At 46.3% G+C, this 12,770-nt stretch overlaps 1 protein-coding gene across 4 annotated transcripts in view; it reads right to left on the bottom strand.

Annotated features, from left to right (window-relative positions):
- Positions 1-12,770, bottom strand: part of LOC126293296 (uncharacterized) — an 83,923-nt gene that overhangs the window by 39,911 nt on the left and 31,242 nt on the right. For all 4 annotated transcript variants that reach the window (XM_049986425.1, XM_049986426.1, XM_049986427.1 and 1 more), the window contains exon 6: positions 12,008-12,186. In XM_049986425.1, the coding sequence (XP_049842382.1) occupies positions 12,008-12,186 (179 nt within the window). The remainder of the gene's footprint in view (positions 1-12,007; positions 12,187-12,770) is intronic.

Genomic DNA, 12,770 nt, shown 5'->3' with positions numbered 1-12,770 from the left:
TGTGTGCGCCAGTGTACACCTGTCCTTTTTTTCCCCTAAGGGAAGTCTTTCCGCTCCCGGGATTGGAATGACTCCTTACCCTCTCCCTTAAAACCCACATCCTTTCATTTTTCCCTCTCCTTCCCTCTTTCCTGACGAAGCAACTGCCAGTTGCGAAAGCTCGTAATTCTGTGTGTGTGTTTGTGTGTTTTGTTCATGTGCCTGTCTGCCGGCGCTTTCCCGCTTGGTAAGTCTTGGAATCTTTGTTTTTAATATATATATATATATATATATATATATATATATATATATATATATATATATAACCTGAAAACAGCTTTCGCATCCCGCAACTACCCTCCCAAACTGGTACAGAAGCAGATAACCAGAGCCACTTCCTCATCCCCTCAAACCCAGAACCTCTCACAGAAGAACCCCAAAAGTGCCCCAGTTGTAACAGAATACTTCCCGGGACTGGATCAGACCTTGAATGTGGCTCTCCAGCAGGGATACGACTTCCTAAAATCCTGTCCCGAAATGAGATCCATCCTTCATGAAATCCTCCCCACTCCACCAAGAGTGTCTTTCCGCCGTCCACCTAACCTTCGTAACCTCTTGGTTCATCCCTATGAAATCCCCAAACCACCTCCCCTACCCTCTGGCTCCTACCCTTGCAACCGCCCCCGGTGTAAAACCTTTCCTATGCACCCTCCCACCACCACCTACTCCAGTCCTGTAACCCGGAAGGTGTACACGATCAAAGGGAGAGCCACATGTGAAAGCACCCATGTGATTTACCAACTGACCTGCCTGCACTGTGATGCTTTCTATGTGGGAATGACCAGCAACAAACTGTCCATTCGCATGAATGGACACAGGCAGACAGTGTTTGTTGGTAATGAGGATCACCCTGTGGCTAAACATGCCTTGATGCACGGCCAGCACATCTTGGCACAGTGTTCCACCGTCCGAGTTATCTGGATACTTCCCACCAACACCAACCTATCCGAACTCCGGAGATGGGAACTCGCCCTTCAGTATATCCTCTCTTCTCGATATCCGCCAGGCCTCAACCTCCGCTAATTTCAAGTTGCCGCCACTCATACCTCACCTGTCTTTCAACAACTTCTTTGCCTCTGTACTTCCGCCTCGACTGACATCTCTGCCCTTACTCTTTGCCTTTAAATATGTCTGCTTGTGTCTGTGTATGTGCGGATGGATATGTGTGTGTGTGTGCGAGTGTACACCTGTCCTTTTTTTCCCCTAAGGGAAGTCTTTCCGCTCCCGGGATTGGAATGACTCCTTACCCTCTCCCTTAAAATCCACATCCTTTCATTTTTCCCTCTCCTTCCCTCTTTCCTGACGAAGCAACTGCCAGTTGCGAAAGCTCGTAATTCTGTGTGTGTGTTTTGTTCATGTGCCTGTCTGCCGGCGCTTTCCCGCTTGGTAAGTCTTGGAATCTCTGTTTTTAATATATTTTTCCTATATATAAAACACTGACCCAATAAAAAAAAGACTCCTATCTGTCACCTCTTATGACAGGCAAGGAAGGGCCACGAGTCTGTTCTAGCCCCCAACACTGCAGGGAGAGCAGCGAGCAGGTGACTTGATCAAATCAAGAAGATCTTTGGTCTACATCTTCAGCAGGTTCTAAAGCTGCTTTCACACAGAGCTTGAAACATGTTCTGCAACAATGTTCGTGACTGGTACTGGTCTACTGATGTTCGCAACACATTGCAAAGACAAGAACATTATTCAATGGTTGAGCCAGTACAGATCAAAGGAACACTAAGTCCTGCTACCATGAAATGCAGCATTAGCATGTTTTTGCTCAGTCTGTAGTGTTGCTTCTTGTCTTCTCATGTGTTCCTTACAAAATGGAATGGTCAAGAAGCAAAATTTATGAACTTGTCACACTATGAGGCAGGGGAGTGCTTCTGGAATGTCCGAAGTCATAGTTATAAATGTAGTAAACAGGAGCATGACTTCCTACAAAACAATTGTTGCATTGCTTGGCAGTAGCAGCAGCAATGTAGTTAAAAAAAAATAGATCTCCCATTTTTCACTAATTCAGCAACAACAACGAAAATGATGGGATTCATTACCTGTCTTTGGAAAAATGTATCATCAGCTAGTTACGTGAGATGCCATCCTATGAAATGGAGGCGTGGCCACTATGATGACAACAATCACAAACAAAACCTTTTATGACTATACAAGGTAGAAATGAATGTAGATAGGAGGCACCAGTCAGTAGTAAATGTCAATGTGGCAGGGGGATCATCTACATCACATTCCCCTGAAAAATTCATTGGAAGTGTGGGGTGACCTTGAGGCTGAAGAAGTTTTTCTTGTTTAAAATTATAATATGGATTAATTTAATATGAAAATAAAATAAATATATGATCAATTAAATACATTTCAGTGTTATTAACATAACTGAAGTACATTCAAATAATCCTTCAGTCCTTCAATCAAATCCTCAGAAACTGCAGGAACTGTTTGTGAAATGGCTGGCTTTGAAATGTGGGATAAATATGCAAGCCTTTGATGGTAATCTCCTGTTGTAAGGAGACATGGGTGGGGGTAGGGGGGTGGGGGGGCGGGGGGGGGGGGGGGGGGGGAGGCAGGGACGATGACAACAACAGGACTGAAATTTGTGTCTTTACTTGAAACAGCTGACCCTATAATATTAAGTAGAATTTCAAAATCAGACCACAGCATCCTAGTGAAGTTACAAAAACCAGAACTGTCTTTCAAATTCTTCTCACAAAGCACGTCATTCTCACCACGTCTTCTACAGTACGATTTTGTCCACCGATGATGACTACGTTGTTTTGTTTATCTGCTTATTTCATCTAATATTATTACTGCAGCACCACGTATCATTAAGTCTTCCTGTTCACTTGTCATAGCATAGGCCTCTCTTAATGCGTAAACACAATGTGATATGTTTGTTACCAGTTCGGCACAGTAGGTGACTCAAGTACGTATGTAGAAATTTTTTTTTTTTTTCGTGGATTTAGGGTGCACAACTACAATGGTCATTAGCACCCTGACTAATTTAGGAATGTACCGTGAGGCACAAGGTTAAAACAGCAACTAAAAGGGACAACACTATAAAAGATGTATTAACAGGCATAGGATTAAAAAACTACAGCATAATCAAACGTCCTTCGACAGGTGTGTCAAGTTGATAAAACGAAGAACGCGAGCAGCAGCTCCTGGGTCATCCGCTAAAATGGCATCCAGAGTACATGGCAGGCCAAGATCAAGACGCAGCGTAGTAAAATCCGGACAGGACGTTAAAATGTGGCGGACCGTCAGCAATTGCCCACATGGACAGAACGGCGCCGGCGCTGCCGTCAGCAGATGGCGATGGCTGAACCGGCAGCGTCCAATTCGTAGCCGGGCCAAAACGACCTCTTCCCGCCGAGAAGAACGTGAGGAGGACGTCCAAGCGGCGGGAAGAGGTTTCAAGGCCCGAAGCTTGTTGTCTGTAAGTGCAGCCCAATCGGCATGCCACAGCGATAAAATGCGCCGACAAATGACCGTGCTACAATCTGATGAAGGGACACAACAAGAAGCCGTCCGAGACTGGAGGACCGCAGCCTTGGCCGCGGCATCTGCAGCTTCGTTCCCAGGGATACCGACATCGCCAGGAACCCACATAAAGCTAACTGGAGACTCGTCGTCCACCAGCTGCTGAAGAGAGTGTAGGATCCGGTGCACGAAAGGGTGAACTGGATACGGATCACTGAGGCTCTGGATGGAGCTCAGAGAATCGGAGCAGATGACATAAGCAGAATGTCGGTGGCGGTAGACGTAAAGAACAGCCTGGTAGAGGGCAAAGAGCTCAGCTGTGAAGACCGAACAATGGCCATGTAGCTGGTATTTGAAACTTTGTGCCGCGAATAAAACAACACCCGACCCCGTCATTGGTCTTAGAGCCATCTGTGTAAATGAAGGTCATATTAATGAACTTCGAATGAAGTTCGACAAAACAGGAGTGGTATACTGAACCGGGGGTAACCACCTTTGGGAGCAAGTGGAGGTCAAGGTGAACGCGAACCTGAGCCTGGAGCCAAGGTGGCGTGTGGCTCTCGCCCACTCTAAAGGTTGCAGGGAGTGAAAAATCAAGGTGTTGAAGGAGGCGACGAAAGCGAACTCCAGGGGGTAGCAGGGCAGAGACATACAACCCGTATTGACGGTCGAGAGAGTCGTCAAAAAAGAAATGATACGATGGGTGGTTGGGCACTGACAGTAGCCAACAGGCGTAACGACAAAGCAGTATATCGCGCCGGTAGGTGAGTGGCAATTCAGAGTCTTCAGCATGAAGACTCTCGACGGGACTAGTATAAAACGCTCCGATCGCAAGCCGTAAACCCCGATGTTGTATGGAGTTGAGGCGGCGTAAGATGGACGGCCGTGCAGAGGAGTATACAAAGCACCCAGGGAGCGGACGATCGACCGATATAGGTGAAGTAGGATGGTTCGATCCGCTCCCCACGACGTGCCACTGAGAACACGGAGGACATTTAGAGAACGGGTACAACGGGCAGCCAAATATGACATGTGGAGACCAACTAAGTTTCCTGTTAAATGTAAGACCTAAAAATTTTGTTGTCTCCACGAATGGGAGAGCAACGGGGCCGAGTCGTACGGACGGTGGGAGAAACTCTTTGTAGCGCCAGAAGTTAATACAGACCGTTTTCTCGGCAGAAAAACGGAAGCCATTGGCGACACTCCAGGAGTAAAGATGGTCAAGAGAACGCTGAAGACAGCGCTCCAGGAAACATGTACGCTGCACGCTGCAATAGATGGTAAAATCGTCCACGAAAAGGGAGCCTGATACATCATCTGGGAGGCAATCCATTATTGGATTGATCGCTATGGTGAAGAGAGCGACGCTCAAAACGGAGCCCTGTGGCACCCCATTCTCCTGGCGAAAGCCTTCTCCAAATCAAAGAACACAGCCGCAGTCGGGCGCTTCCGCAAGAAGTTATTCATAATGAATGTCGACAAGGTAACCAGATGGTCAACAGCAGAGCGGCGCCTATGAAATCCACATTGTACATTGGCAAGTAGGCGTCGAGATTCGAGCAGCCAAACCAACCGAGAGTTAACCATTCGCTCCATCACCTTACAGACAAAGCTGGTAAGCGAGATGGGTCGATAACTGGAAGGCAAGTGCTTGTCCTTCCCCAGCTTAGGAATCGGGACAACAATAGACTCGCGCACACCATGCGGGAACATGTCCCTCAATCCAGCTGCGATTGTAAGTACGAAGAAGGAAACCTTTACCCGCAGGCGAAAGGTTCTTCAGCATCTGAATATGAATAGAATCAGGCCCTGGAGTGGAGGACCGTGACCGGGCAAGTGCATTTTCGAGTCCTCGCATGGTGAATGGGGCATTATAACTTTCACGATTCCAGGAGCAGAAGTTAGGTGGCCGAGCCTCCTCTGCCTGTTTTCGGGGGAGGAAGGCAGGGGGGTAATGAGTGGAGCTCGAAACCTCTGCGAAAAAGTGGCCGAAGGCATTGGAGACATCCTCAGGGGCCACAAGGACGTCATTCGCGACCGTCAAGCCAGAAACTGGTGAGTGGACCTTAGTGCCAGATAGGTGGCGCAGGCTACCCCAGACAACAGAAGAAGGAGTAAAACTGTTGAAGGTGCTTGCGAAAGCAGCCCAGCTGGCTTTCTTGCTTTCTTTAAAAATATGACGACACTGCGCATGTAATCGTTTATAACTGATACAATTTGCCACTGTAGGGTGGCGTTTAAAGGTGCGTAAAGCACGTCAACGAGCACGTAAGGCGTCTCTACATGCTGTGGTCCACCAGGGGACCGGTAAGCGGCGTGGAGAAGAAGTAGTGTGAGGGATGGAATATTCAGCAGCAGTGAGAATGACTTCTTTGCGGCCTGACTATCGCAGCTTGTGAAGGTTTGATCCTGAAAGGTCGCCCTGGAAGAGAAGAGCCCCCAGTCTGCTTTGGAGATGTTCCAACTAGTTGAGAACGGAGAGGGGGTATGATGCAGGAGATGTATAACACACGGGAAGTGGTCGCTTGAATATGTATCAGAAAGTGCAAACCACTCAAACCAGCGTGCAAGTTGGGTAGTACATTTAGAGAGGTCTAAAAGGGAATAGATGTGAGATGTGTCTGAAAGGAAAGTAGGGGCGCCAGTATTGAGGCAGACAAGATTGAGCTGGTTGAAAACGTCTGCTAACAGGGAGCCCCTCGGACAGGATGCTGGAGAGCCTTAAAGAGGATGGTGAGCATTGAAGTCTCCAGTTAACAAAAATGGTGCAGGTAGCTGAGCAATAATTTGCAGCATGTCTGCCCTGGTAATGGCAGACGACAATTGTAAACGATACAAATGGAAAATGTAAAAGTGGGGAGAGTAATGCGGACGGCAACTGCCTGCAGGCCGGTGTGCAATGTGATGGGATCATAGTAGATATCATCCCGGACCAGCAACATAACTCCTCCATGAGCCGGAATACCTGCCACAGGGGGTAAGTCGAAACGCACAGAGGTGTAGTGTGCCAAGGCAATTTGATCGCATGGGCGTAGCTTCGTTCCCTGGAGGGCTACGACGAGCAGACGGTGCAAGCGGAGCAGCAATTTCAAGTCCTCTCGGTTGGAGCAAATGCTGAGAATATTCCAGTGAATAAGTGCCATCGTGAGAAGAAGAAGATGCAAGAAGGGGTCATCTCGAAGGCCGCTGAGGGCCCGGCTTCGAGCGAGCACTGCCGCCGCTAGCAGGAGGCGGACAGTCATCATCCATTTGTTCTATAGGTTCATCGGCCATCTTGTGAAGATGGCTGGGAGGGGGAGCTTCCTCCGCTGGTGAACGGCCAGATGTTCGGCTACCAGCGGTGCGACCAGGCGAAATGGATGACGGCCTGGGGCGGCAACCGCTGGGTGGTGCAGGAGGAGAAATGCGCCGTGGCGGGGAAGGAGAACTGTGCTTCCTATGAGCCTTGTTGGAAGGTCGTTTTGTGGAAGGATTGGTCGATGGCTGAGAGTTCGAGGTACGTAGAAGGTCTGCACAAGACGGTTCTTTCTTGAAGGCCTGTGCATCTGACTTCTGGATCTTCATCCTGGCAGAAGCTGATAAAGGTGCTTGTGTCGAAGGGGCGACGGGAGGAAGAGGAGATGTCGACCAGGCGATCTTAGCACTGGCCCAACGGACGACCGTAGTGCTGAAGGTCAGATCGCATGTCTGCGTTGCCACCTCCCTGGTAGTCCGAGGAGAGGCGAGGACAGTACTGTACTTCCCCGCTGGGAGCAACGTGGGCTTCCTACTAGCAAATAGCTTGCGAGCAGCCGAGGTGGAGACTTTCTCTTTGACCCGAATTTCTTGGATACAGCGTTCTTCCTTGTAGATGGGACAGTTGCGGGAGGACGCTGCATGGTCACCATGACAGTTCACACAACGAGGAGACGGAGGTGGACAGTCACCCTCATGGGCATCCCTGCCACAAGTCACACATGTACCCGCATTGGAACAAGACTGGCGAGTGTGATTAAAACGCTGACATTGGTAGCAGCACATAGGTGTCGGGACATAGGGGCGAACAGAAATAACCTCGTAGCCCACTTTGATGCGTGACGGCAGCTGAACACTATCAAATGTCAAGAAAAGTGTCCGGGTCGGTACAAGGTCATTGTTGACCTTTTTCATGACCCTATGGACAGCCGTCATGCACTGCTCAGCGAGGAAATACTGAATCTCCTTGTCAGTCAATCTGTCGAGTGATCTAGTATATACCACACCACGAGACGAATTCAAAGTGAGGTGAGCCTCCACCAGGACAGGGAACATGTACAGGAGTGTAGCCCGAAGCAGTTTTTGTGCCTGAAAGGTGCTCTCAGTTTCTAGTAACAAGGTACCATTACGCAACCTGGTACAAGACTTGACCGATCCGGCTATGGCATCTACGCCCTTCTGGATAATGAAAGGGTTGACAGAGGAAAAATCCTTTCCGTCCTCAGATCGAGAAACTACGAGGAACTGTGGGGCAGGCGGTAGTACTTTTGTCACTGGTGGCTGGTCAAGTTTCCGTTTGTGGGCAGAAGTTGAGAGAGAAGAAGAAGAAGAGAAATCCGTTGCGGAGGAATCCCCTATGATTGCCAGCGTCTCCGATGGCGCGCTCCTTTCTTGTGGGGACCCTCTCAGAGGGCACTCTCGCCTTAGGTGATTGTTCACACCTCAGGTCACACTTCCCGAGAAACGGACGGAGGGACCAATCGGCATGGTCGGAAGGTGTCAGCTCAGGAAACCACCCCTCCCTGGGCCTGGCCTTTACCAGGGGGTACGTGCGTGCCTTACTTGTCTACCCAGGGCGGGGAATTACGCGTTGCCCCGTCACCGGCTACGCGTGCGAATGCGTGGGGCGGCCTTCAGGCACGCACAGGGAGGAAGGAAGAAGAGGAAAAAGAAAGGAGAGAGGGAAAGAAAGGACAGACTGTCTCAAACGGCGAAGCGGAGACCAGAGAAGGAGAAGAAGGCAAGGAGGAGAGTAAGTAAAAAAGTGAGATGGAGAAGAACAAAGAAAGGAACCAACCAAAGGAGGGAAGAAACCAGAAGAAGTGAAAAACCAAAATGAACGCAAATATAGTTCGTGAAACCGTCCATCTCCGGACGCAGGCGCTAACTACCCCCTTGAGGGGGAGGGACTCCTTTTAGTCACCTCTTACGACAGGCAGGAATACCTCGGGCCTATTCTAACCCCCGGACCCACAGGGGGCATATGTAGAAATGTTTGTCACTAGTGTAGATAGTGACGTGAACACTGAACAATGTAGCCCCCATGCTGCGAGACGACTGAACAATGTGGCTCCCACACTGCGAGACGAATTGCAAACAATGCTATGAACAGACACATGTTTTTAAAGCCAGTGTAAATGCAGCCTAAGAAAAGCTAGTAACCATCCAAGATGGTGATGCTCGGGTCTGATGTGCCCCAATTGATTCTGCTCGACCACGATTGATTCCAGCAACATCGCTGGTAGGTGACTTGTGGACATGCCCCATGGCTGGGGTTTTTCTTAAGCATCACACTACAGAGTGTGCAGAGGTTGCCAAATGAGGGGAGAGGTGGTGTGGGAGACTGTGGTGCTGACAATAGTTCTGTGGTAGTGGGGAGTAAGTACGACATATGGTCACAAAGTGAGCACTGCGAGCCAGATGAGACACCTCGTTTTGACAAGATGGTGTAGGTATGGGGCATTCTGTAGCAGCTTTGGACAATAATTAATATGGTGAGCTGGAACAAAGAACTGTGGGGGACTGTACGGGGTTGCATCTCATTATAAATGCTATACATACCTTAGCTGCACCTGTTGACTTTTGAATGTGTCCTCTTGGGCAGTCCAAGGTTCTAATTGACAATGCTACTCGCACCTTCTGGTCAGTTCATGTGGTCAAGAGGATTTTTTTTTCCCCAAGTTTTGAAATTGAGAAAGAAAATAATATTATAAAAAGGATAGTTGCTACTAACCAAATAACAGAGGTGCCGAGTCACAGATAGGCACAACAAAAAGACTGTCGGAAAATGAGCTTTCAGCCAACAAGGTCTTTGAGAAGTAGGGTATGGTAAGGTACCGCTTGTAGGAGGGTACAGGGATGAGGTGGAGGGAGGGTTGGGCAGCTAGGAGGTTACACGGTGGGGAAGGGGGACGTTTGTTGATGACAAAAGTTGTGTGTCAGTGGCTTGAATTTCTGGCAGTAATTTCATATTATGGACTGAGGTCCCATAAAATATGTTTAATGTTAAGATGGGTTATGTGACTTGATGCAGAAACACTTAAACAAAACTGTCTTTTTGATTAATAAAAAAAAGAATAGGTAGCCATAGGCTAATAGTTATCTTTTATTGCCTTTTACTGTGATTTGCAATTTTAATGGTCAGCAGTGTATTTCCAGTTAATGCCACGACTTAATGAACCTCAATCCTATTTCAGCCTCCACATTTACAAATAATTTAGACATGATTGTCAGCTGCTTCAGAGTTTGGTTATTCATCCAATTACTGTATTTACTTACTGTTTTTCACTACATCTACATAGATGCTCCACAAATCACTGTATGGCATGTGACAGATGGTACTCCGTACCATTACTAGTCATATCAAACCCTGTTCCGCTCACACACAGAGCGAGGGAAAAACAACTGTTTATATGCCTCCATACAAGCCCTGATTTCTCATATCTTATCTTTGTGGTCCTCATGCACAATGTATGTTGGAGGCAGTAGAATTGAAATGCCAGTCCTCTAAATTTTCTAAATAGTGTTCCTCAAAAAGAATGTCACCTTTCATCTTGGGAAGTTTCCGACATGTCCGTAACGCTTGAATGTTGTTCAAACCTACCAGTAACAAATCTAGCATGCTGCCTGTGAACTGCTTCAGTGTCTTACTGTACTCCACACACTCGAGCAGTACTTAAGAATTGGTCACACTAGCATAGTACATGCAATCTCCTTTACAAATGAATTGCACCTTCCTAGAATCCTCCCAATAAACCAATGTCGACCATTCATCTTGCCTACCACAATCCTCACATACTTGTTCCATTTAGATTCGCTCTGCAACATTACGCCAAATATGTAAACAACATGACTGTGTGAAACAGGATACTACTAAGAACATCATGGGTTTGTTTTTCCTACTCATTGCCATTAGCTTACATTTTTCTAGATTTAGAGCTAGCTGCCATTCACCACACCAACTAGAAATTTTGTCCAAGTCATTTTGTATCCTCATGTAGTCACACAACTTCGATACCTTATTGAACACCACAGATTGCTGCCCAACCTGTTAGCGAAATCATTTATGTATACAGAGTAACAGAAGTCCTATGACACTTACCTCGGGCACCCCTGACAATACCCTTGTCTCTGATGAACACTCATTGTCAAGGAAAACATATTGAGTTCTATAACTTAAGAAGTCTTCAAACCACTCACATATCTATGAACTTATTCCATATGTTCATATCTTCTTTAACAGTGTGCAATAGGGCACCATGTCAAATGCTTTCCAGAATCTGCCTGCTGCTCTTCATCCATAGTTCGCAGTATATCATTTGAGAAAAGGGCAAGCTGAGTTTCACATGAGAGATGCTTTCTGAAACCATGCTGATTTGTGTACCTACGATCTCAGTCTCAAAAAAAAATTATTATATTTGAAATCAGAATTTGTTCCAAGGATTCCTCAGCAAACCAATGTTAGGGATATTGGTCTATAATTCTGTCGGTCTGTTCTTTTGCCCTTCTGATATACGGCAGTCACCTTCGATTTTCTTCAGTCCCTTGGGAATTTGCACTGAGTGAGAGATTCACGATAAATGTAAGCTAGGTATGGGGCCAATGTTGTAGAGAACTCTTTGTAAAACTGAATTGGGATTCCATCCAGATCTGGTACTTTCAAATCTTTCAATTGTTTCACTACACCAGGGATCATTATTACTGTGTCATCCACACAGGAGTCTGTCTGATGGAAAAATGATGGTATGTTTGCAGGATTTCCCTGTGTAACTGATTTCTTCAATATGAAATTTAAAACTTTGGCTTTCATTTTGCTATCTTCAACTGCCACATCAGACTGGTCAACAAGTGATTGGATGGAAGCCCTAGACCTACTTAGCAATTATACATAAAAACCAGAATTTTCTTGAATTCTCTGCAAGATCTTTTGCTAAGTTATGATGGTGGTAGTTGTATGCTTCAAGAATAAATCTTTTCACAGATGCACGAATCTTTACTGACCTTTGTTTGTCACCATTTGTGCAATCCCTATTATTTAAATTCTGTTTAAACTTTGCCCGTAATTCCTCTACATCCACCTTACTGGAACTAAGTGATGTCAACTGATAAATGAGATGCTGACAACTGCTTCTCTGCTTTTTCTGGCAGAAACTCTACCCTAGCATTCTTAGCTGATTTGTTCACTTTTGTAACCATAGTTACTATAATGACTTCATGATCGCTGTAGTGCAACATCAGCAACATTACTTACATTTCAAGATGTTCCAGGCGGTAGATTTGAGAGAAAGCCGCATCGGACAGTTGCTCAGCTTCTCTGAGAATGAGTTGCTGCAAAGTGGGCACCCAGTGCTTACGGCGATTATCGTGTCATCATCCAGGCCGTACCCTTGTCGTAGATCCAGCAGTCTCAGATTCGGCAGTCCACCGAACCTTCAAAACACAATCGAAACACAGTTTGCAATGTAGCAGATCATTTTGTTTACATAACGGGAAATATGCATGCCACTCTAAAGTAACTCTTGTGAAAGGATTGTAAAATAACACTTGTGAAACAATTTAGGTCAGAACACCACACGTTTTTACCTGTCACAATACACTATCTGATTTGAACTGCGTATAATTATTAGAACACTTAAAAGTAAGGCAATAGTATCTGTAAGCACAACAGGCCCCAAATATCAAAGATTTAATTTTGATTGGTTTTAGATATGCTATACTGCCCCAACAATTGTTATTATTATACAGGGAATTAAATACAAAGAACAATAAAAAAACAAGAAGATAAAGTCAAAGCAAGGCAGGCAAATCAGACTGAGTAAAATTTTCCAGATAACCACAGATAAGAAACACAGCATTGTGGAGCTACAGCTGTAACATGACAGCCAATCATAAGTGAGAATACAAAAGTTTGTCCAGTAAGAGAATGGGTTTGGATGTGTCTAGCAGTGTGATTTTGTTCAAAATGGCTGTTACTGTGCTTCTGAGGACAGAAGTTCATTCAGACTCTCTCTACA

This window comes from Schistocerca gregaria, chromosome 10, assembly GCF_023897955.1.
Source record: "Schistocerca gregaria isolate iqSchGreg1 chromosome 10, iqSchGreg1.2, whole genome shotgun sequence".
NCBI lineage: Eukaryota > Metazoa > Arthropoda > Insecta > Orthoptera > Acrididae > Schistocerca > Schistocerca gregaria.
The sequence above is the reverse complement of the archived record's forward strand: the minus strand, read 5'-3'. Positions and strand labels throughout refer to the sequence as shown.